General features: G+C 40.6%; 2 protein-coding genes across 3 annotated transcripts in view; one reads left to right on the top strand and one right to left on the bottom strand.

The window, feature by feature from the left end:
* Window positions 1–17,960, top strand: part of IARS2 (isoleucyl-tRNA synthetase 2, mitochondrial) — a 55,991-nt gene extending 38,031 nt beyond the window's left edge. The window contains exons 15-23 of the mRNA XM_034667204.1: window positions 6,556–6,664; window positions 8,498–8,600; window positions 9,978–10,103; window positions 10,739–10,870; window positions 11,694–11,800; window positions 12,567–12,712; window positions 13,422–13,612; window positions 15,915–16,059; window positions 17,428–17,960. Of these exons, the coding sequence (XP_034523095.1) occupies window positions 6,556–6,664; window positions 8,498–8,600; window positions 9,978–10,103; window positions 10,739–10,870; window positions 11,694–11,800; window positions 12,567–12,712; window positions 13,422–13,612; window positions 15,915–16,059; window positions 17,428–17,570 (1,202 nt within the window). The 3' untranslated portion in view covers window positions 17,571–17,960. The remainder of the gene's footprint in view (window positions 1–6,555; window positions 6,665–8,497; window positions 8,601–9,977; window positions 10,104–10,738; window positions 10,871–11,693; window positions 11,801–12,566; window positions 12,713–13,421; window positions 13,613–15,914; window positions 16,060–17,427) is intronic.
* A 200-nt stretch (window positions 17,961–18,160) lies between these two features.
* Window positions 18,161–21,255, bottom strand: part of RAB3GAP2 (RAB3 GTPase activating non-catalytic protein subunit 2) — a 96,126-nt gene continuing 93,031 nt past the window's right edge. For both annotated transcript variants that reach the window (XM_002920009.4, XM_034667202.1), the window contains one exon: window positions 18,161–21,070. In XM_002920009.4, the coding sequence (XP_002920055.1) occupies window positions 20,915–21,070 (156 nt within the window). In that variant the 3' untranslated portion in view covers window positions 18,161–20,914. The remainder of the gene's footprint in view (window positions 21,071–21,255) is intronic.

Below are 21,255 nucleotides of genomic sequence, written 5' to 3' on the forward strand. Positions count from 1 at the left end.
TTTTTTCCTGCAATAAAGATATTTTATTTAGCTTGTTTGCAAAGTAAAAATTGGTGCTCAGGAAATAACAGTATGATATGAAAAAATTCCATAAATAAGTGAAATGAAGTCAGTCAAGAAAGGACAACATAAGCCATCTAGCTCAGCACAGTGACCCAGCATTACAGGCAGACGTTACCCTTAATGCTAGCCGTTCAACTTCGAAATGTCTCCAAGAACGAAAACCATCCAGGGATAAGGAAATAATAAAGGAAGTCTCAAGTAGAGTTGCAAATGTTGCATTTTCTGATTTTTTTTTTATTAGTAAAACTATGACTCCTAGTAGGTGCCTTTCTAATAGCTTAGGAAATGTGAAAAGCAAAATCCATGTAAATTCACATTTCCTCTAAATTACAGCTAAAATGTATATGGTAATTCATTATGGCCACATACAAGTTACATATTGGTAAAATCTTTTACAATTTTTATTTAATAATTTTCAGAATTATTATTTCGTAAGTTTCTCCCACCCTATCTAAGAAAAAACTGCAAGTTTAAGTACTTTGTTTTCCTAAATTATATTGAAAATGTAGGCAAATAACACTTCATAAAGTAGGTAGGTTAAGCAGTGTTGTAAATCAGAGGAAGAGTTATTTATCTACCACATTGGGGCGGCATCCTGAATTTCAGGAAAAGTATGCCATATGCAAAATAGTGTTTTCATATTCCTGAGTGCTTTAGCTTTTGTGGCCTTGGTGAGAATTGCCGCTGCAAGCATCGTTGCGTTTTGATTTGTGGAGTGGTTTCACGTTACTCCGTGCAGCAAGCATGCTTTCTGCTTAGCACCACTGACTGGGTAGACTCCATGAAAACTCACTGAAACTCATCCAAACCTGCTCTCAGTGGTAGCAGTGGAGTTTAGTCATACTCCTTCTAGTTTGTGATGTCCAACCAGATCTTTGACTGTGACAGAGATACGTCATTGAATGAAATTAGTGGTAAAAATGCACCTAAGCAGTAAATCATTTTTTTCTGTCATATTTAGATAATTAAAGAAAGAAAACTGATTTGTCACTTAAACATGTGTGTCATCTGCACGGAGGGCTGTCAGAGCATAGATAATACACAAGTCCGATTTTAAACTGCGGTTCCTACTTTTTCACTGAGATGCCCTGTCCCTCCTCCTCTTCCGCTAAATCAGTCAAAAATCTTAGGAGGTCAGTTAATAGGAATTAGATTAATTCACTTATACTTTATCCCATTTTCCTCTGAGCTTTTTTTATTCTTTTGCAATAAAAAAAATTGCAAAAGATAGGGAGAAAGAATGTAGTGGGAAAGAGCCAAGATATTACGTAAATTAATAGTTTGAAAAGCCATAAAGCAAAGGTGGTTTTCCTTAAAATTAAGGAAAAGAGAGAGAGGAGAGAGAAAGGCTTTCCTGAGAAGGGTTATTGCGCTTTTCATTCTCAGATGTTTGTATAATTCTAATAAATGATTCAGTGTCTGCATATTTCCCTAAGAGTATATTGTTGGAAAATAAAGTCAACTTGACTTTGAGCTTAATTTAGCCACAGTCTTCATCAGTACCTATTGATGTTTAACAAGACGAATTTGGTGATTATAGCATACATAACTGGTTTTACTTTGCGCTGACAGGTTTTATAGCAGTGAAAGAGATTCGGCTTAGGAATTTTAACACCAGGTCAAGTACTTGTTTCATTGTGACTTCAGGGTCAATAGTACTTAAACTGAAACTGGAACACTTTCTGAAAGGGAATAGCATTTTTAAATGAATCATTTCTAAAAACATTCTTTAAACATTTACCAAAGGCATTCATTATTGCAGTGATTTTAAAAATTATGTTTTTCAAAAATTTTAAGTGGATTCTGTTTTGTAGAACAGTTTTTAGAGGAAAGTGCAGAAATCCCGTACACTCTGCCTGCCCTCCCCCAGGGACTTCCCCACTGTTTTTGTTACATTTGTTACTGTTGATGGACCTCCACTGAGATCATTATCATGCAGAGTCCACAGTTTGCATCACAATTCACTCTTGGGGTTGCGTGTTCTGTAGGTTTTGACATTATAACGACATGTATCTACCATTGTACCACACAGAATGGTTTTACTGCACTAAAAATTTGCTCCACCTGCTGGTGCTTCTTCCCTGCTAACCCCTGGCAACCACTGATCTTTTCACTCTCCATAGTTGTGCCTCTTTCAGGGTGTTACGTAGTTGAAGTCATACAGTATGTAGCTTTTCGGATTGGCTTCTTTTACTTAATAACACGCATCGATGGTTCCTTCACGTCTTTTCCTGGCTGGATAGGTCATGTCTTTGTAGTGCTGAGTAATATTTCATTGTCTGGAAGTGCCGTAACTTACTTATCCATTCACCTAGTGAAGTAATTAGTGTTTTAAAATACTTAATTCGACTTCATTTCTGTTTTTTTCCCTAAGGTTCTATTTATGTATTTATTTGAGAGAGAGAGAGCATGCCAGAGAGCTGGGGAGGGAGAGGAAGAGGGGCAGAATCCTAAGCGGACTCCCCGTTGAGCACAGAGCCTGGCCTGGGGCTCCATCCCGTGACCCTTGAGATCAAGACCTGAGCAAACCAGGAGTCAGATGCTCACTTGACCGAGCCACCCAGGGGCCCCTCTGTTGTTGTTGTTGTTGTTTTTTTAACAAATAGAAATAACTTGAAGCAAATAGAAAAAAGATCATTTTTTGAAAGAGAAGCTAGAATTTACAACTTAGATTTACAAATCAGTTTTTTTTAAAAGGTCACCCTTTGAAGAACATATATATATAATACTTTATTGTTATTAATTATCTTGATATGCTGACACACGCAGGGAAATGTTGATGAGCAGAGACGAAATACTGGAAGGAGATATGCTGAAACAAAGTGATTATCTCTAGGTAGTGGGATATATGTGATTTTATTTTTTTGAACTTCTCAGTGTTTTACAGATTTCTTGAAGTGAGAATCAGTACATTTGTTAGGAAAAAATCATTACTAAAAATAAACTTACTAAAATAGGAAACAGTTCCAATAATTCATCATATGCGGTTGTACAGAAATTCTACAGTATTCCAGCACTTGAGTTTGACTTTTCTTCCTATTTCTTACCATCCAAGACTAAACTTGTCTTCGTTCTGAAAGTTCCCACAAGCTCTATTTTCTTCATTTGTTGACTAGAGCTTTGCTACACCCGAGCTCCTCCTGCCCTGACCCTCTCCGTTTTTTTCCGTTGGTTTCACACACCACCTTGAAAGGCTCTGGCTTGCAGAAATTTTCTGGGACTACACCTCCTTTTCTAGGGTGATATTTTGTTTCTTACCCAGTTCCAGCAATTCAACATATATGAGAATGAAAAGACATTGAGACTTTACCCTTGATAAATATAGCTGTTTTGTTGTACTCTTGTTAATTGGCTAATGTCCTCTTGTTTAATTAGAATGTTACAATGTATGTTTCCAGGACAGGATCAGAGACTATATATTTTTTTAAAAGTTTAGGATTACTAATCACATTTTCACAAGTGTTGTTTCATATGAGAATGGTTTGAAAAAAATACTCCTTTCGTAATTTGCCATCAGGAAATACCAGCACTCCTTACTATCTATTTTTGTAATAATTAACATTTACTGAGTGTTTACCGTGTCCCAAGCATGTCCTCTTACTTCTTTAATCTCCATAACAACCTTATAAGGTAAACAGATTTTGGTCTGTCCTCATTTTAGTGAAGATGAAGTGGGAACGATGGGAGGTTAAGCTGAGCCCCCAGGGCTGGTCCGCGCCGCAGCCGGAGCTCAGACCCATGAGTCTGAACACAGCTCCCAGGCCTTCTTCAGATTGCTGTCATCCTGACTCCTGTAAATCCTTGTGCAACAACCAGCTTTTTGGCATTTTAGGGCTGACAAAGATTTTAGAGATGATTGAAAGCCCTTGTGTTTTAGGGGTGTTAATCAAGGCTTAGGAGAGCAGCTGTGTTCCGAGAACAGCCCTGGAGTCTGACGCCGGGCTGTGGACTGGGAGTGGTCATTTCCCGAGCCCGCAAGCAGGCATCTTTCAGGGATGAAGAGGGTTTGCTGATACTTTCCGCTACTTCATTACCTACTTATTTCAGGAGAAGAGTTCCACCAGCATTCTGTTATTGACCATCTCGTTGATGGGTCCATATCCAAAATGTGGTCACCAGTAGGAAGTGAACCTTCTGGGGGGTTTGAATGCTGGCATTATAAAACTTAGGGTCACAAATGGTTACAGATTAGGACAGGAAGAAGAAGAGTAGGGGACAGATGTAGCGCTCCAGGTGTTGAGGCTAAGACATTTTGTTCTTACTGCATAGATGCCTTTGTCTTGTTATATCCTCCCATACTTCCCTAGCTGCGCGGACTGGCTGAACTGTAGTCTTGCCTTGATGACACCCAACACAGTTATTTCTTATTTAACCTAAAATCCATCCCACTAGTAATCAGCTCCAAGAAGGCAGCTACCAGATTTCTTTACATTCCCCCCTCCGAGTGTTTAGTACAGTGCCTGTCAGGTAATAAGTGCTCAGAAATGTTGAATGACTTGAACTGGCGTGATTTAATTATTTTAATCTTGTCTCCTGCCTCCACCCAGATACTCATTGTCATATAAGGATTGCAACACTGAATCCTCAATATTAGGACATAAGGACAAATCTTCATTTCACAACTAAAAGGGATTATGGGGGCTTCTTTGAATTGTGAGTTTAGATTTAAAATATGGAAGTAATCTTTCCTGAAGACCTCATGTTCTTTAAAAAAAAAAAAAAACTGGGGCGGCTCGGTGGCTCAGTTGGTTAAGTGTCCAACTCTTGATTTCAGCTCAGGTCACGATCTCATGAGATGGAGCCCTGTGTCGGGCTCTGCACTCCGCACGGAGTCTGCTTGAGATTCTCTCTCTCCTTTCTGCCTGCCCCTCCCCCCACTCACATATACTCTTTAAATAAATAAATAAATAAATAAAATCTTTAAAAAAAGAAACCAAACATTTTACTCTGAAGAATCACGAGTAAAGAAGTAGCACATGTCCTTTGTGTAGATTTTCCAGAGTTAGCATTTTACTACGTTTGCTTTATGTATTTTTTCTCTGTATGTATATATAAACACTTTCTGTAGCATTTAAGGGTAAGTTGCAGACTTGATGCTCTTTTATCCCTAAATATTTTGATGTATATTTCCTAAAAACACAGCAGTCTCTTGTACAACCAGTAGGAATATCACAGTCAGGAAATTGATGCTGATCCCATCCTGTTATCTACCTACAGATCTTATCTGCTTTCACCCAGTAATGTCCTTTATAGGAGAAGAAGAAAAATCGAAAGGGTGCTAGAGCCAGTCTAGGGTCATTTGTGGCATTTAGTTGTCCTGTCACTTTAGTCTCATTTTGTTCTTGTCTTTCATGTCCTTGACATTCATGAATGAACAAGTTATTTTGTACATGGTCCCTCATTTTGCATTTGTCCCTTATGATGAGATTTAGACTATGCATTTTGGGCAGGAATATCACAGAAGAGATACTGTCTCCTTTCTTAGTACGTCTCAGCAGAAGTCACATGATGACTTACTGGTGATGTTGAACTTTGATCCCGTGGGGGTGCTGTCGGCCTGTTTTTTCTATTTCTCTCTTATGGTTACTTCTCACCCCATCTCCCTATAGGAATTGTTACATTAGTAAGTATCTTGCAGGGAGATACTTTAAGACTGGAAGTACCGTGTTTTCTCACCAAATTTTCACCTAGTGGTTAAGCACCCTTGATGATTCTTGACTGAAATGATTGTTACTTAACAATGTTTGGCAAATGGTCTTTTATCTCAGATTATTAACTCTTGAATTAACCATGGTTTACTGTTGAATACAGAAGTAGCTCTCAAGCTTGCTTATATATATGTCCTCTAACAAATTTGACTACACTTTTTTCTTTTGCTCTTTTTTAAAAGACTTGATTTTTTTAGAGCAGTTTGAGGTTTCTAGCAACACTAAGAGGAAGGTGTAGGGATTTTCCGTATCCCTCTTGCCTCCACAGACACACCGCCTCTCTCGCTGTCTTTGTCCAGTGGAGTGGCACATTCGTCACAGGAGAGGAGCCTCCAGCCACACATCATGCCCACCCAGAGTCCGCAGCTTGCATCACAGTTCACTGTTGGTGTTGTCCGTGCTGTGGGTTTGGACAAATGGATCCTGGACATGTATCCATCATGACAGTGTCACATAGAGTATTTCCACTTACAGAGGCATTAGATGTTCATTTTCATAGAAGATTTACAGGAAATATTGATGTTGGTAATTATTATTAATCAGTCCCTAATTTAGGCAGTGTTTTCATTGCCTGTGGTTAGGAGATCATACTCCAGCATTTATTCTCCATCTTGATTAATAAACGGGCAGTGAGGGTAAGAGCGCGAGTGAATGCAATTGAAGTCTCAGGTATAGCATGACACGAGAAATAGCATGATTACTGTTATTAACATGTTGATACATATTTATTTTCATTTTCCAATTTTAATTGACTTTAACTTCTGTGTTTTTTAATATTTTTGAGGTACTGACCAAAGAGCAGATCTGTACTTGGAAGGAAAAGACCAGCTGGGCGGTTGGTTTCAGTCTTCTTTATTAACAAGTGTGGCAACAAGGAAGAAAGCACCTTTTAAGTAAGTGTTCAGCCTGAGCTGAAGAAGTCCTCACACGTAGAGTACTTCTGCCGGGTACTTGCTTCGTTGCGCTTCGCAGATACAGGATTCTCTTTACAAATTGAAGGCTCCAGACTTCCCTGGAGGAAGTACTTGCAGATGTGGCGGAAACAGGAGGAGAATCAGAATCCGAAGCGGAGCCTGAAGGTGGGACTGACTTGTGCAATGTCATACAGCTTTCACATCTGAGGACTGCTTCTCGTGGAGGAACAAAGAAAGTGGTGTCTTGACATGGAATCTGCTGCTGGTGAAGATTGTTGAGATGACGACGAAGGGTTTAGAACATGACATCAACTTAGCTGATAAAGCAGCAGCAGGGTTTAAGAGGATTGGCTCCAGTTTTGAAAGTAGTTCTGTTCTGGATAAAATGCTATCAAATACCCCATGGTACAGAGAAATCGTTCATGAAAGGCTGTGGCAAACTTCGTTGTTGTCTTATTTTAAGAAATTGCCAGAGGGGCGTCTGGGTGACTCAGTCGGTGAAGTGTCTGCCTTTGGCTCAGGTCCTGATCCCAGCAGTTTGGGATCGAGCCCCATGTGGGGCTCCCTGCTCAGCGGGGAGTGTGCTTCTCCTGCTACCTCAGCCTCTCCCCTGCATGTGCTCCCTCTCTCGATCTCTCTCTCTCTCTTTAAAATAAATAAAAACTAAGGGAAAAAGAAAAATTGCCACAGCCACTCCCACCAGCAGCACCCTCCACCCCGATCAGACAGCAGCCATCACCCTCCCCCAGCAAAAAGATGACAGTCTGCTGAAAGTTCGGGTGATGGTTAGCATTTTGTAGCAATAAAGCATTTCTAAATTAAGGCATGCACGTTGCTTCTTAGACCTAGTGCCATTGCACACTTTGGCTACAGTGTAGTGTAGTCTTCTGTGTGCACTGGAAACCAAACAGTGCATTTGACTCGCTTATGGCAGTAGTCTGGAGCCAAAGCTGCCGTATCTGCAAGGACGCCTGGGTAGCAGACAGCTCCCTTAGTAGCTTAGTGTTTTGTTTCACGAGAAGTAAGAGTTTGAAGTAAAAAAGACATGCAAAGGAGACAACAATACAGAAAAGACTTGTCACCAGTACCCCCTGTCATTCCCACAAGAAGTGACATCAGCATTGACTGGAGCAGTGGGGACATCTGCAAAGAGCTAGATCTGCAATGTGGGAAGAGTTGACGTGGAGGAATATAGAGAAGGGTACTCTACGTGGATCGAAGACGGTCTGCGGTCAGATAGCCTTATATTTGTAATATCCACAAGTGGCTAATGAACTAAAACATTCCTGTAGTGAATTTTATTAGATTAGGTAATTCTCATTAAGGTACAGATCATTGATTTCAGAACAGTTCTTAAATAGCTTAAGATGATTGCTGGCCCAAAATGAAAACCCATCCCAGAACAGTTTCCATGTTTGTTTCTTGTATAACATGCTTTTAAACGCCAACAGAACAACAGATTTATTTGTCTAAAATTGTCTTTTTGAAAATAATTTTGAGATGATAATCTGCTCTTTTTAAGACACTTTTTTCCTGATTTTAATGTTCAAAATCAATACATGATAGATGCTCAGATCTTTGTGTAGTGAATGTAAACATCAGAAATTTTTCTGTGTATAAGAGCTTACTGTCTAACAATCACGATAAATAAGCAGCTGAGAACTACACTTTTAAGAAAAGCTTTCATATATAATCTGTCAAGAAAAATCCTGTTTTTTTGGTCAAGCTAAGATACTCTGTAAGCTGTAAGTGATCTTCAAAGAGATCATTATAACTGTGTTCATTATCACAATGACTGATTTGTCTTCTTAGGACAGTGGTGGTTCATGGATTTACCCTTGGAGAAAAGGGAGAAAAGATGTCCAAGTCACTTGGGAATGTCATTGATCCTGATGTGGTCATCAACGGAGGACAAGTAGGTGGTTCTCTAAAACGTTTTTTGTTTCAAGGTTTTAAGTTGGCAGCCAAAACCTTACTGTAGTTATTTCAGTGTAAAACAACAACAGAAATAACATCAACAGCTACTATCTTTTACATTAATAGCAGATGCCTTACCATGTTTTAAATCTAGGCTCTTTGTTTTTTCTCCCAATTTTTATTTAAATTCTAGTAAGTTAACATGTGGTGTAATATTGGTTTCAGGAGTTGAATTTAATGTAAATCTAGACTCTTAAATAATGATTTTAATGAAAAAGGGGAGACCTGGGATTGTGCCCCTGTTGGCTCAGTTCAGGTCTGAATCTCTAATTAGGTCCTGAACCATGCTATCCACCCCCCCCTTTTTTTAAAGATTTATTTATTATAGAGAGTATGTGTGCAAGCAAAGGGAAGGGCAGAAGGAAGGAGAGAGAGAGAGAAATAGACTTCTCACTGAGCAGGGAGCCTGACGGGCTCGATCTCATGACCCTGAGATCATGACCTGAGCCGAAATCAAGAGTTGGACGCTTAACTGACTGAGCCACCCCGGCGCCCTATCCCTTCTTTTATTTCTTTCTTTTATTTTTTTTAAAAGATTTTATTTATTTATTTGACAGAGAGAGAGACAACACAAGCAGGGGGAGTGGGAGAGGAAGAAGCAGGCTCCCAGCAGAGCAGGGAGCCCGATGCGGGGCTTGATCCCAGGACCCTGGGATCATGACCTGAGCTGAAGGCAGACGCTTAATGACTGAGCCACCCAGGCGCCTCCAAGCCCTTCTTTTAATTGAACTTTAAAATTTCGTAAAAATTCATTTAAAAAAACAAAAATTTACAGTTACATGGAAACGGTATAAGAAAAAAGTGAGATTGCAACTTCATGTTTCATTATTCTTGGAACTTATGCACTTTAAAGCAAGTCATTAACAGACATCAGATCTGGGGTTGCTAATGACTTGGTTTATTTCGCAGTTGCTTTCAGAAAAGAAATCACTTGTCCATTATTTTACTCCTTTGTCTTTTTACCCTCCTAATGTCCAGTAATCATTGCTCTGTGTATGGAGTGTCTGGGGGGTGCCGGAAGGGAAAACAGCCTCTCCAGTTCCCCCTCTGCTGTCATAGAGGCATCGGGGCCCTGCTCCGGCCCCCAGCTGTACTAGACTGACGTGTGTGGGCACGCAGAGCACACTCTTCCCCGGTGTTGTCGACATGCAGCTGATTTCTGACATTGTTAGCCCCTATTTCATTCCAGTGCAGGTATATTTTATGCCCATGTTGTGGTTAAATTTTTCTGAAGAGGAATACCTAAAACATCTGTTCGCCTGATTAGAGTTGAAAGCCATTTATATGTTTGCATGTCTTTTTCTTCCACTGAAAGGATCAAAACAAGGAGCCTCCCTACGGTGCTGATGTTCTTCGCTGGTGGGTAGCGGAGTCCAACGTCTTCACTGAAGTGACCGTTAGTCCCTCTGTACTAAATGCTGCCAGAGACGATATTAGCAAGGTCAGAGCCGTTATTCCTCCTATTTCTGAATAACATGTTCGCTAAATAACTGTTTTTAAAAATGAGGAACATTTTATTTGGTGTCACAAAACAGCAAAGGAAAATGATTTTCCACATGTTGTGAGCATTTAAAAATATCCTGTGTTTATTTGTTTAAAAATATTAATACTGTAATCCTAAAAGCTTTATATAACTTCTTTTATATTTTATAAAGTATAGCATAATATAAAATTATGCTAATTTTATATACTTTCCATGTGCTCAATGACCTTTCATATCTATTTCATTTATCTTTATTTTTGCCTGTGAAGCGGGTGAAAATAACATTCTTACCTATACAGATAACAAACCCTGCCCCCGAAAGGTGATTTGCCCTTACAAGGTTACAAAGAAATATAATGAAAAATCAGTCTTCATGTGTAAAGTCCAGGGGTTCTTTCTATAACTTGGCCGTTGAAATGAAAGTTTCTATTTTTGCATTTGTAGTCTCCTTTAGGAATGATAGTTTTTAAAAAAGTATCCCATTAAGAAAGTAACATGAGTTGTATAAAAATTACAGAAAAATAAAATAACTTTTCCGTCAGAATTGAAGGCCTCATGTATTTTTGACTGCACATTGTTTCCAACATCGATAGCTCAGGAATACACTCCGTTTCTTTCTGGGAAATGTCGCTGGTTTCAACCCGGAAACAGACTCCGTTCCTGTTAACGACATGTATGTCATAGACCAGTACATGCTGCACTTACTGCAGGACTTAGCAAACAAGGTAAGTACGAATTAGTAAGCTCGTGGGAAGTAGAAATGTCAGTACTGCTGAATGTTGACATTGGAGTTGCGTGCTGCTGGAACAGACATTACTAGAAACAGTAACCACAGCACTGAGAAGAGTTATGCTTGATAAATTCCACACATTCGGAGGCTGACTTCAGGGATGGAATCTTAGGATTTCTTTCCTGGTTTTTCAAAAGACTAGCAGGACCTGGTGGAAACGTAGGCCTGGGCTTCCCCTAAGACCACATTTTTCTCTCAAGACCAGCTAATTAGTGTTTCTCCAACAGGAAGGAATAAAGTCAAGCTGTATTTTATCTGCAGCTGTAACCCTCAAAGTATAGAAATAACTGAAATGGCTATTCCTGTGTGTTTTGTAAGACATTTTCTCATTTATATATGAAACAGATAATGTGTGTTTCCTTAAAAATTGGAAATGTGGTTGCTTCCGTGTACCATTAGGTCAGAGACACACCTGCAGGTTTTTGCCCGATTTTACTTTGCAGGCATAAATGAGGGAACATTGGTAACTTGCACACTTCACTGTTTTAAAATGGTGTGGTGTTTATCATTTTAAACCTGATCCCTTCCTGTGATGAGTGTTCTTTTCTAGTTTCCAGAGTATTCAGTATTTTCTGACGATAGTTGAATTTGATACCCAGAAATGTTTGAAAGACCCTCAGTCACTCTTGCATATCTCCTGTTCTGTATTTGTCTGCCTTTGAAACGTGTTTTGAAAAGGTATATATTTTGCTCATGAGGACTTGCGTTTTTGTTGGCTTACCCCAACTTCCAAATTTATATCGGCTTTTGTTCCCTAGATTACAGATTCATATAAACAGTACGATTTTGGAAAAGTTGTTCGGCTGTTACGAGCATTTTATACCAGAGAGCTCTCTAACTTCTATTTCAGCATAATCAAAGACCGGTATGTATGACGGAATATTAAAACATTTAGATATTTCTCGAGCGTCTGCTTGGCAAATGTTGGGTGTACAGTGGTGAGCAAGGTGGGTGACGTGCAGTGATTAAGAAGTTGGGATCTTGAGTAAGTGACAATATGTTCCTCGTAATGTGATTCTGAAAAGAGGTAACATAAGGAGTGTGCTTAGTGTTTGATAACGTGAGCGCTCAAGGAGTAGGTTCCGGTGGGAGGTGAAGATAGTACCCGTGCTCAGGAGTTTGTAAACTATGAGGAGGAGAGACAAATCCGCAAGCACCTGTCACCATAATACAGTCGTGTAAGATCAGTGACATCCGTGTGGAGGAAGGCTCGCTGCTTGGTCTTCGTGGATGGTAACGAGGCCAACGTGAGGTGTCAGCCCCAGCCCATCAGCCCCTTACGGACCTTACACACAGGGACTGGAACCCCCAGTCCTCCGAACACACTGCTAAGATTGAAAGGCCAGTGCCACCAACTAACATGTCAGTTGTCCTCGAACACAAGGTTAGCTCTCAGACGCAGCTCTGGCGGCGGCACAGCTGCGGAGAGAGGTTTCGGAGGCGAGCAGGGAGGAGGCCAGTGGGATAGAGGACTCAGTCACACAGGCGACAGAATGCCTGCTGCTTCGGTCAGATGGTGGCCCGAGCCATGAGATCAGGCGGCAGGAATAAGCCCAGCCGGAGACGCTTCCTGCTGTGAGGCCCTCGGTGCTGCAGGCTTGTCCCCTGCTGAGCGTGCGGCTCTCCTGCAGGCTCTACTGTGAACACGCGGGTGGCCCCAAGCGGCGCTCTTGCCAGACGGCGTTAGCGGAGATTTTGGATGTGGTGGTTCGCTCTTTGGCTCCCATTCTTCCTCACCTGGCTGAAGAAGTCTTCCAGCACATCCCTTACAGTAAAGGTAAGGAGTACATGATGTGTTCTCCAGAAGGACCCTCGATGAGGCTGGCAGCCCCCGATTCTGTTACCTCGTGGGAGGGGCACCTTCTCGTCCACAGTGAGCGCTTTGTGGCCCATCGTGTCTCGGTGTTTCAGCTGCTTCCGCACTTGTTTGCGGCCGAGTAGGTCTGGTTTCGGAACGGCCTTCAGGCCACCTCGGGAGTGCGCCCTGCCGTGTGTGAGCGGCTCGCCTTCCCGCAGAATCAGTTTTTCTTTAATACATTTGTAAGCGTCTGAAATAGGATTCAGGTTTTGTTGAAACCAAGTGCACTGCCTTTTAATGAATATTTTTATAATATCTTGTGCCTCTGATTATATGAAGCTTATAGAAAATTAGCTGTAGAAATTGAGAAAGAGGAGGAAAAGTCACTCTAATCTTTCTTACTATCCAAAGACAACTACTCTCAATATTGGGCTATTTTTTTCTATTTTATTTTTTTCTAGGCATCCTTTTTTCCTTTGGGATCTTAGTATAATATTTTATCCTTTAAGTTTCAAAATGTGAATATAAATTTTTTTAGGCATTTAGAATGGCTCTATAATATTAACCATAAATACCAATTCTTGTTTCCCACGAAGAGTAAATATTTAATGGTTAGAGCTTTCTATACATGTAAATTACTTTACTTTTACTAGTTTTTAATTTTTTTATTATTTTCTTTTTTTCAAAGAACCCAGGAGTGTTTTTCGTACTGGGTGGATTAGGACAAGTTCCATCTGGAAGAAGCCTGGGTTAGAGGAAGCCATAGAGAGCACGTGTGCCATGAGAGATTCATTTCTGGGGAGCATCCCTGGTAAAAACGCAGCCGAGTACAAGGTTATCATTGTGATCGAGCCGGGGCTGCTTTTTGAGATAGTAGAGGTGAGTAGCAGTTTGTCTCTTTGGAAGTGATGTTACCATCCTGCCACTTCACCTGAAATTTGGCTTTTAAAAAATCTCCATATAAGTACGATTTTTTTTTTTCGTTTAGAAATCTTGTAATCCTGGTGTTATCACGGATTCTTTGTTTCCTCCTTCTTCTGTGCTTCCTTTCTGTTTTTCTACAAGACAGGTCCTCTGTTGCTACATCCCTAAGAAGTCGGGGACAGGGAGGGTGCGGCAAAGTCCTATTTGAAATGCAAATCCTCGGGGCTGTTTAGTAAGTGACAGAAACCGATGACGTTATTATTACACAAAAATTGAGGGTTTTGTGTTAAGGGTCTGGTTTTCTGAGAATTTTGTCCATCTGGACCAGGTTCAAAACAAATCTAAAAAAAGATTTCCATCTTTTTCTCAGGAGAGTTGAAGAAAATTCCTTTGCTCCAAGAAATTATCATGCCATCTCAAAGCATTCGTCCTGTTCTTATTTCCAAAAGGACCGTCAGGGTTTTCTTCTTGGGATTATTCATGGTTCATTGGCCACATTGATTGTGGCTTAAGATAATGACTCAAGATTTTTCTCTACTTTTAATGCTTGAGAAGAGAATTGACAATGAATATATATATTACGTTTTACTGCTATCATAGTTTTCTAAAAATGACCATCTCATTTGGTTGGTAAGCTCAGGTTAAATGTTCAGTAATATAACTAAGATTTGAGGCGTGCAGGCTGTAGGACAGTACTGATCAGACAGCAGATAATTTCAGTAAGAGATCCAGATTTTAAAATTTATAAGTTGGGAGGCACCCTGGTCACTCAGTAGGTTAAGCATCCAACTCTTGATTTTGGCTCAGGTCTCACTCTCAGTTGCAGGAGAGCCCTGCTTTGGGCTCATGCTCAGCACAGAGTCTGAGATTCTCTCTGTCCTTCTCCCTCTGCCCCTCCCCTTGCTCTCTTTCTCTAAATAAATAATCTTTAAAGAAACAAAATGTGTAAGTTGGGAGGCTCTATTTTATGAGCCAGGAAACTGAAGACCATTAGAACTGTGACCAGCTAAGGCTACACGGTACTAGGCCTTTTCCCCGCACCTCACGTGTCCTTTGACTTCATTAGTTCTGAGTAAGAAGTTAAAAAAAAAAAAAAAACAGCTTGTTTGGATCATTTATATTGGAAAAAATACTTTGGGATTTTAAAAAATAAGGAATTACACTAAAAATTAGGAATTACACTAGGTAGCTCTCAGATGGAATCCTGGATCTATGAATTACTAATTTTATGAATTAACTTCTTTGAAATCTCCTGCTTTTTCTTGAGTTTTTAAAATTTTTATTTGAGAGAGTGTGCAAGCAGAGGGGGAGAGAGAATCTCAAGCAGGCTCCACATTCAGCATGGAGCCCAGCGCAGGGCTCGATCCCATGACCCTGAGATTGTGACCTAAGCTGAAATCAAGAGTCAGCCACTTTACTGACTAAGCCACTCAGGTGCCCCTTGATTTTTTTTTTTTTTTTTTAAGGAATGTCTGTATTAGCTTAGAAACTCATTTTGAAGAGCAGAATTACAACGAAAAGTGTAAAAATTGTTATCAAACATCCAACTTCATTGTACTGAGAGTAGTTCCGTGCTTCATTCAGTTGGCACCACTGGTCTGTGCTGCTAAACGCAGTCCGTTTAGATCGTAGCTTACCCCCTCTCCTCATGTGGGGGCAGGACACAGCAAGCAGCAGGCTGGGCTTTGAGGCTCACAGACCTGGGCAGAAGTGCAGCTTTTACTGCTTGAGAACCGCGAGTAAGTTAACCCCTCGGAACAGGATTCCTCGTTTGGAAAATGGGATAAGAAACACCGTGATGATTAGAAATAATGGATATTTAGCATCTAGCATAGTGAAGTGCCTGGCACAGAGTATATTATATAGAGAGTACATACTATTCCCTGGAAAGTTTTAGTTAAAACCTTTCATTCTAGGGGTGCCTGGGTGACTCAGTTAAGCAGCCGACTCTTGACTTCGGCCCAGGCTGTGATCTCGGGGTCATGGGATCAAGCCCCACATCAGGTTCCCTGCTCATCAAGGAATCTGCATGAGATTCTCCTTCCCTCTCCCTCTGGCCCTCCCCCCCCCCATACTTGCTCACATGCTCTGAAACTAAAAAATTTTTAAAAATCCTTTCGTTCTGATTTAATAGTATTAGCTTAGGAGATAATGGTCCTCAAGTGTCACTCTCTGAACATAAGAATCTGCAGCGTGAATTCTTGTAACCTGTTTGCAGTAAACACTCCGACAGTAACTGTGACTTGCTTGTTCCCAGATGCTACAAGCTGAGGAGACTTCCAGCACCTCTCAATTGAATGAACTAATGATGGCTTCCCAGACAACTTTACTCTCTCAGGAACCACCATCAGTAACTACAGATGTAATTGAACGCAAAGGGACGTTCCTGATCAATTTAGAAGGTAAGGAAGAGGGGAGAGTACCCGGTGAGACCTGGAGAACAGAGTGATAATCGTAGGTCATCTCCAGCTTTGCCGTGGATCAGGTGTGTTCTCAAAGTTAAGTATGTTCTTGGAGTACATCTTTTTATGGAAACCGGCCAGGTTTCTAAACCAGCTCAGAAGTGTCCTACATGATGATCTTGGGAACACAAGGCTCAGGACAGGAGAGTGCTTTCCTTCCTCTCCTGTGAATAATGGTCCTTGTGGGTGACGTTAGTTGGCCCCACTCCTGTTGGCTTGTCCTTTGGTACTCAGGATCCAGGTACGGCCTAGCCCGTCCCTCCCCAGTGTGGACTCTGAAATTTCTTATTTGCACACCCTGTATTAAAAGTTAGCCATTCTTCGTGAAGGGCCAAGGAAGTTCTATGGAACCTCATACCCACAGCGGATCTCATGAGCAGGCAGTTGGTGGGTATTCGGTAGGGGACTTTTGTCAACCTATCTTGTTCTCAGCGATGGCTGGAGACACAGTCACCTTAACAGAGAATGTCACACAGACACTGTGGGGAAAGTGATGCTCCCTGTGTTCTTGACGGTTGTAAGGTGCCGTCAGGAGGCGGGAGGCTTGCTTGTGGGCATCCGTTAAGGCTGAGGCCTGGAAACACTGACCACGTAGTAAAGATTCGCACTTGCTTTTCAAAATGTTAATGTACATTCTTTGTCTCGTGGCTAGAAAATAACTTCCTTTGCTGTATATATTTAGGCTGAAGTCTGAGAGTATTAGAGAAATTTGTTTCCTTTTTGTCTAAACAAAGAATTTTTTTTTTTTTTTTGAGAGGGGTTGTGAGAGAGAGAGAGAGGTAGAGGGAGGCGCAGGAGGAGAGAGATTGAGAATCATAAGCACGCTCCACATCCCACTTGGAGCCTGACGTGGGGCTGGATCCCAAACCCTGAGATCGCAACGTGAGCCGAAACCGAGTTGGGATGCTTCACCGACTGAGCCCCCCAGGCGCCCCTAAACCAAGAAGGTTTCAGTGGGGACACTGTGGTTGTCACTATAATTTGGCTCTTTTTTAAATTCTTGTGCAGCCGGAGAGGCAGTGTAATTTATGAGAACCGCACCCGGATGGAGGGCTAGAAGGCCTGCTCCGAACTCCGCGACGCGGGGAAAACCAGTCACCCTCGCACTCAGGGTCTCCGATTCCTCAGCTGTCCCCAGGGCTCAGGGTGTGAGTCCACTCTCATGGCTGTTTACGTAACTTGGCAAATGAAGCCGTACCCACCGGCTTTCCCCGGGGAGGGAGAAAGCTTTGAAAAATGCTGGCAAACCCACTCAGGAAAGAGAGCTACCAGCCGAACAGCCTGTCAGTCTTCCCGTCTCTCTCACAGGTGGTGATATTCGTGAAGAGTCTTCCTATAAAGTAATTGTCACGCCAACTACCAAAGAAAAATGCCCTCGTTGCTGGAAGTACACGGCTGAGTCTTCAGATGCACTCTGCCCCCGGTGCGCAGAAGTCGTCGGTGGGAAGTAAGAGCTCGCAGTGCCGTCGACAGCTCTTGGAGCAAGAACGCCCCTGAGAGGGCGACCGAGGTCAGAGGCCCTGTTTACCACGCTGGGAAGCAGCAAGCCTAGATTTAGGTAATGAGTGGAAGAGTAAATGCTGGAGGATAAGGGTCAGATTCAGAATTACAAGTTTTCCCTGTAGCAGATAAAAAATAATGTGTGTGTGTATATACATACATGAAAAATACAAATATGCAGCTGGCTTTCGATATATCCGTAATGGATTTATTCAGAACAGAACACTGGGTATGTTTGACTTTACATGTGGCTGACCAGAAAATGTTTTATATTTTATAAAGCTTCTTGACTCCATATTTAAGTTCTGTAACGTCTAAAAATAAAGGCATCTGGAAATGGACTGATACTGGTGAAGTTGTAAAAATCAAGTAAAAAATACAGTCTTGGAAGGAGAATGGCAGAGTTATTTCATTCTGGCTTCCTCGTGAACATCATCCTTTTCACAACAGCTGGGGCTTTTTGTGTGTGTGTCAGAAAACGTCACCAAACTTGTTATTCTCAAACAAGAGGGAAAAGAAAATCTTAATACTGATACATTTATGAATGTTGAAACAACAGGAAAGCTGAAAATTTATTTCACTAATATACATAAGTTCACAACAATGGACACAAAACAGAAGTATGTACAGGATGTCACTACTTACAGTACATTACAATAGGTAACAGCATTTTATAAACAATTCAGTATGGATTAAAATCTTTCTAGGGATGGCTAATTCTATTCAGCAGAAATCTAACTTTTAGAAGCCCAACAAATTCATTCCTATCAGGGTGAGGGGGGGCTTTCACTGTTGCTATGGGTACTTTAAAAAGATGTGTTACTTTTAGCAATGAATGAACCACAGTGAACATTATATTCCATGTAAAGCTTAATATTATTAAATGTTTTCTTTGATTTTAAGTTGTAGTTAACCATTTAAAAAAAAAGAAAGCAATTTAAATGTAACAGTGCTTACTTTGACCTTAGATGAATTTTTATAACAAACGTGAAACTTCATTTCTTTTGTTTTTGCAAAAGTATGAAGCATTTGGAAGGTCGTGCTATGTCCCTCCTCACCTGCGTTTATCCGGTCCTTCTAGTTCTACATCTAAACACAACCTGTAATGTACAAGTTACGGTATCTGAACACTTCCGTTTTCCTTCAGCATTATACAGTGGAATTTAACAAAGTACAGATACCTGCTTAATGCTAAGAAAGATAAGGGGGGGTGGGCGGGAGTTCTCGCTAGGAAAACACTACTGTTACTGGCTTGCCATCAGAAAGTGGAACACACCTGTTTCAGAAATCACCCATCCTACATAAAATCTAATTCCTTTATTTGTGGCTCTTTGTTACAGAATGTCTACACAGGTATTCATTTTCTTTTCTTAGATTTATTTTAAAAGCCCTTGGTGAAATAGCCAAAATATTTAACTGCTTTTCTTAACCATGTAACTCAGAATTCAATTTTAAAATTCTCTGAGTGGTGAACTTTAGGATTATAAATTAACTATAGATTTGTAATTCAGTGATCCGTTATGGTCCCATGAGCCATATTTCAGCTTATTAATATTCTCAACAAGCCCCAGATTTATGTGTTCTACCAGAGTAAGTTAACCAGCTTTAGTATCTAACGTGTTCATCAGGTACTCCCTTTCCCCCAAAAGTGATACTAGAATCAAAGTAGGGATTTAAAGTTTCTTTGACCAGCCTCCAAAATTCATAACTACTTTCAGAGTATTTAGAAAAATCACAGGAAGAACGAATCTTTTAGAATGCATATAACACGTGAGTAGATTAAGCTAGATAGGTTTACAAGAAATCACAGGACCGTGTATGGACAGGCCAGCGGAGATCCAAGCAGAGGCAGGGAGGCTGGGCTAGCGTAAGATCCTTTTCAGTGCTGCTGCTGTACCCAGCTTGGCCCTCACCCAAATATCCAGGACATCTTAAGACTTTTTCTTTCAAGATTTTTAAATTAAACAGTAATTGTTAAGTTGTAGACAGTTAAGTTCTTACTTGGGTGTGATATTTTTAGTTAAAAAGAATTTACATTGGGATAGCCTCAAACATGAGACTTTTTTCTTTACGTCCTTGAAGGGCATACTCCTCAACTTTGTACAGTTGCTAAAGTTGGCTTCTTACACGTGAAGCCACCACCTTCTGTACCACAGTGAGTTACTATGAATAACACTTGTGATCCAGGACGGAGAGCAGTAATTGCACTGTATGGCTACATTCCCAAGATCTACCCTAATAAATACTGGGTATTTGTAGAGCTCAAAGCACTTTTTACAGAGTTTTGGTTAATCTGGTTTTAATCAATCAACAAATAATTATTCAGCACTTGGACTGCTCTAGGCACTCTAGGGTACAAAATTAGTTGTATTTTATTCTCTCAACCCAGCTGTGAGGTAGGTTTGCAAAGCAATATCACTAGGCCTTCTCTGTACTGTTCCCAGGAACAGATAACTTTACCGTATCCCAGAAGCAGACATTTCTAAACATGGGTAGGAAAAATAAATTGGACTTACATTTTTAGCATCTTTGCCCTTTCTTTAAAACATAAATTTTACAAAATAATACATTTTTACAATTACCTGATGTGGATACAACTTCGAATCTTGGCAAAAAGTCCATCTGAACTTACATTGTAATTAATTTTGCTGTGTTGCGTGCATCTCAGATTCTCGACTTTGGCAAGTACCACAGGTTAAGGGTTTAGTGTCCCTTTTGATGCATATGATGATCTTGAACCCATTTCTCCTCCAAAACAAGGTCATCTTCCTCCGGTGGCGGCAGCGTAACCTCTGGGAAAGAGCCTGTCCGCATGCAGCACTCCAGGTGGCAGCCTGGGACGTGGGATTTAAGCATGCCAACAGAAGCGAGTGGGATGGCTAATTTTACTGACGGGGACTATACATGAACACATTTAAATTTAATTACAACATTTCGAGTACGAAATATAGAATCTGATAGTAAGAACATAATCTGTAAATTATAGCCCATTTGAAATAGCAAAGTTTACCCATAGAGCTAGTTAAGTGCTTAAATTAGAAATAAACAGTAAAACATCTGTGTTAGTAATTAATGGTATAATTAATATTTGTTTATATTTTATCTTCAATATTAACCAAAGGAGTGGAATTTAGCCAGGACTGCACTTTTAAAAAGTAGTATGTGTTTTTATTTATTTTACAAAAGAAAAAAGACATACTCCCTCCATAAAATTCCGGATCTTACTATTTAAAATTACCATGCACTAATTCATGTTATAGTCACACAATTTGAGACCGTTTTCAGTAGGTAAGTGTCATAAAGAAGGAATAGATATGGCTTCCACAGCTTCAATGAGGTGTAAGGCTAAACTATACTGCCCATGGTTTTCTGGTAAAAGCTCGATGACTTTATTTACTAGTTTAGCTGTTGTTGCAATTGGCACTTCTGTGTTTTGAAGATCTTGGGGGTTCTGCAAATGGGACACAAAAATAACCTATCAGTTATACACAACAGTAATTGTTATTCACTTTTTTTTTTAAATTTTGTTTTATTTATTTGACAGAGACAGCCAGCGAGAGAGGGAACACAAGCAGGGGGAGTGGGAGAGGAAGAAGCAGGCTCCTAGCACAGGAGCCTGATGTGGGGCTCGATCCC

Source organism: Ailuropoda melanoleuca, chromosome 8 (assembly GCF_002007445.2).
Source record: "Ailuropoda melanoleuca isolate Jingjing chromosome 8, ASM200744v2, whole genome shotgun sequence".
NCBI classification, from domain to species: domain Eukaryota; kingdom Metazoa; phylum Chordata; class Mammalia; order Carnivora; family Ursidae; genus Ailuropoda; species Ailuropoda melanoleuca.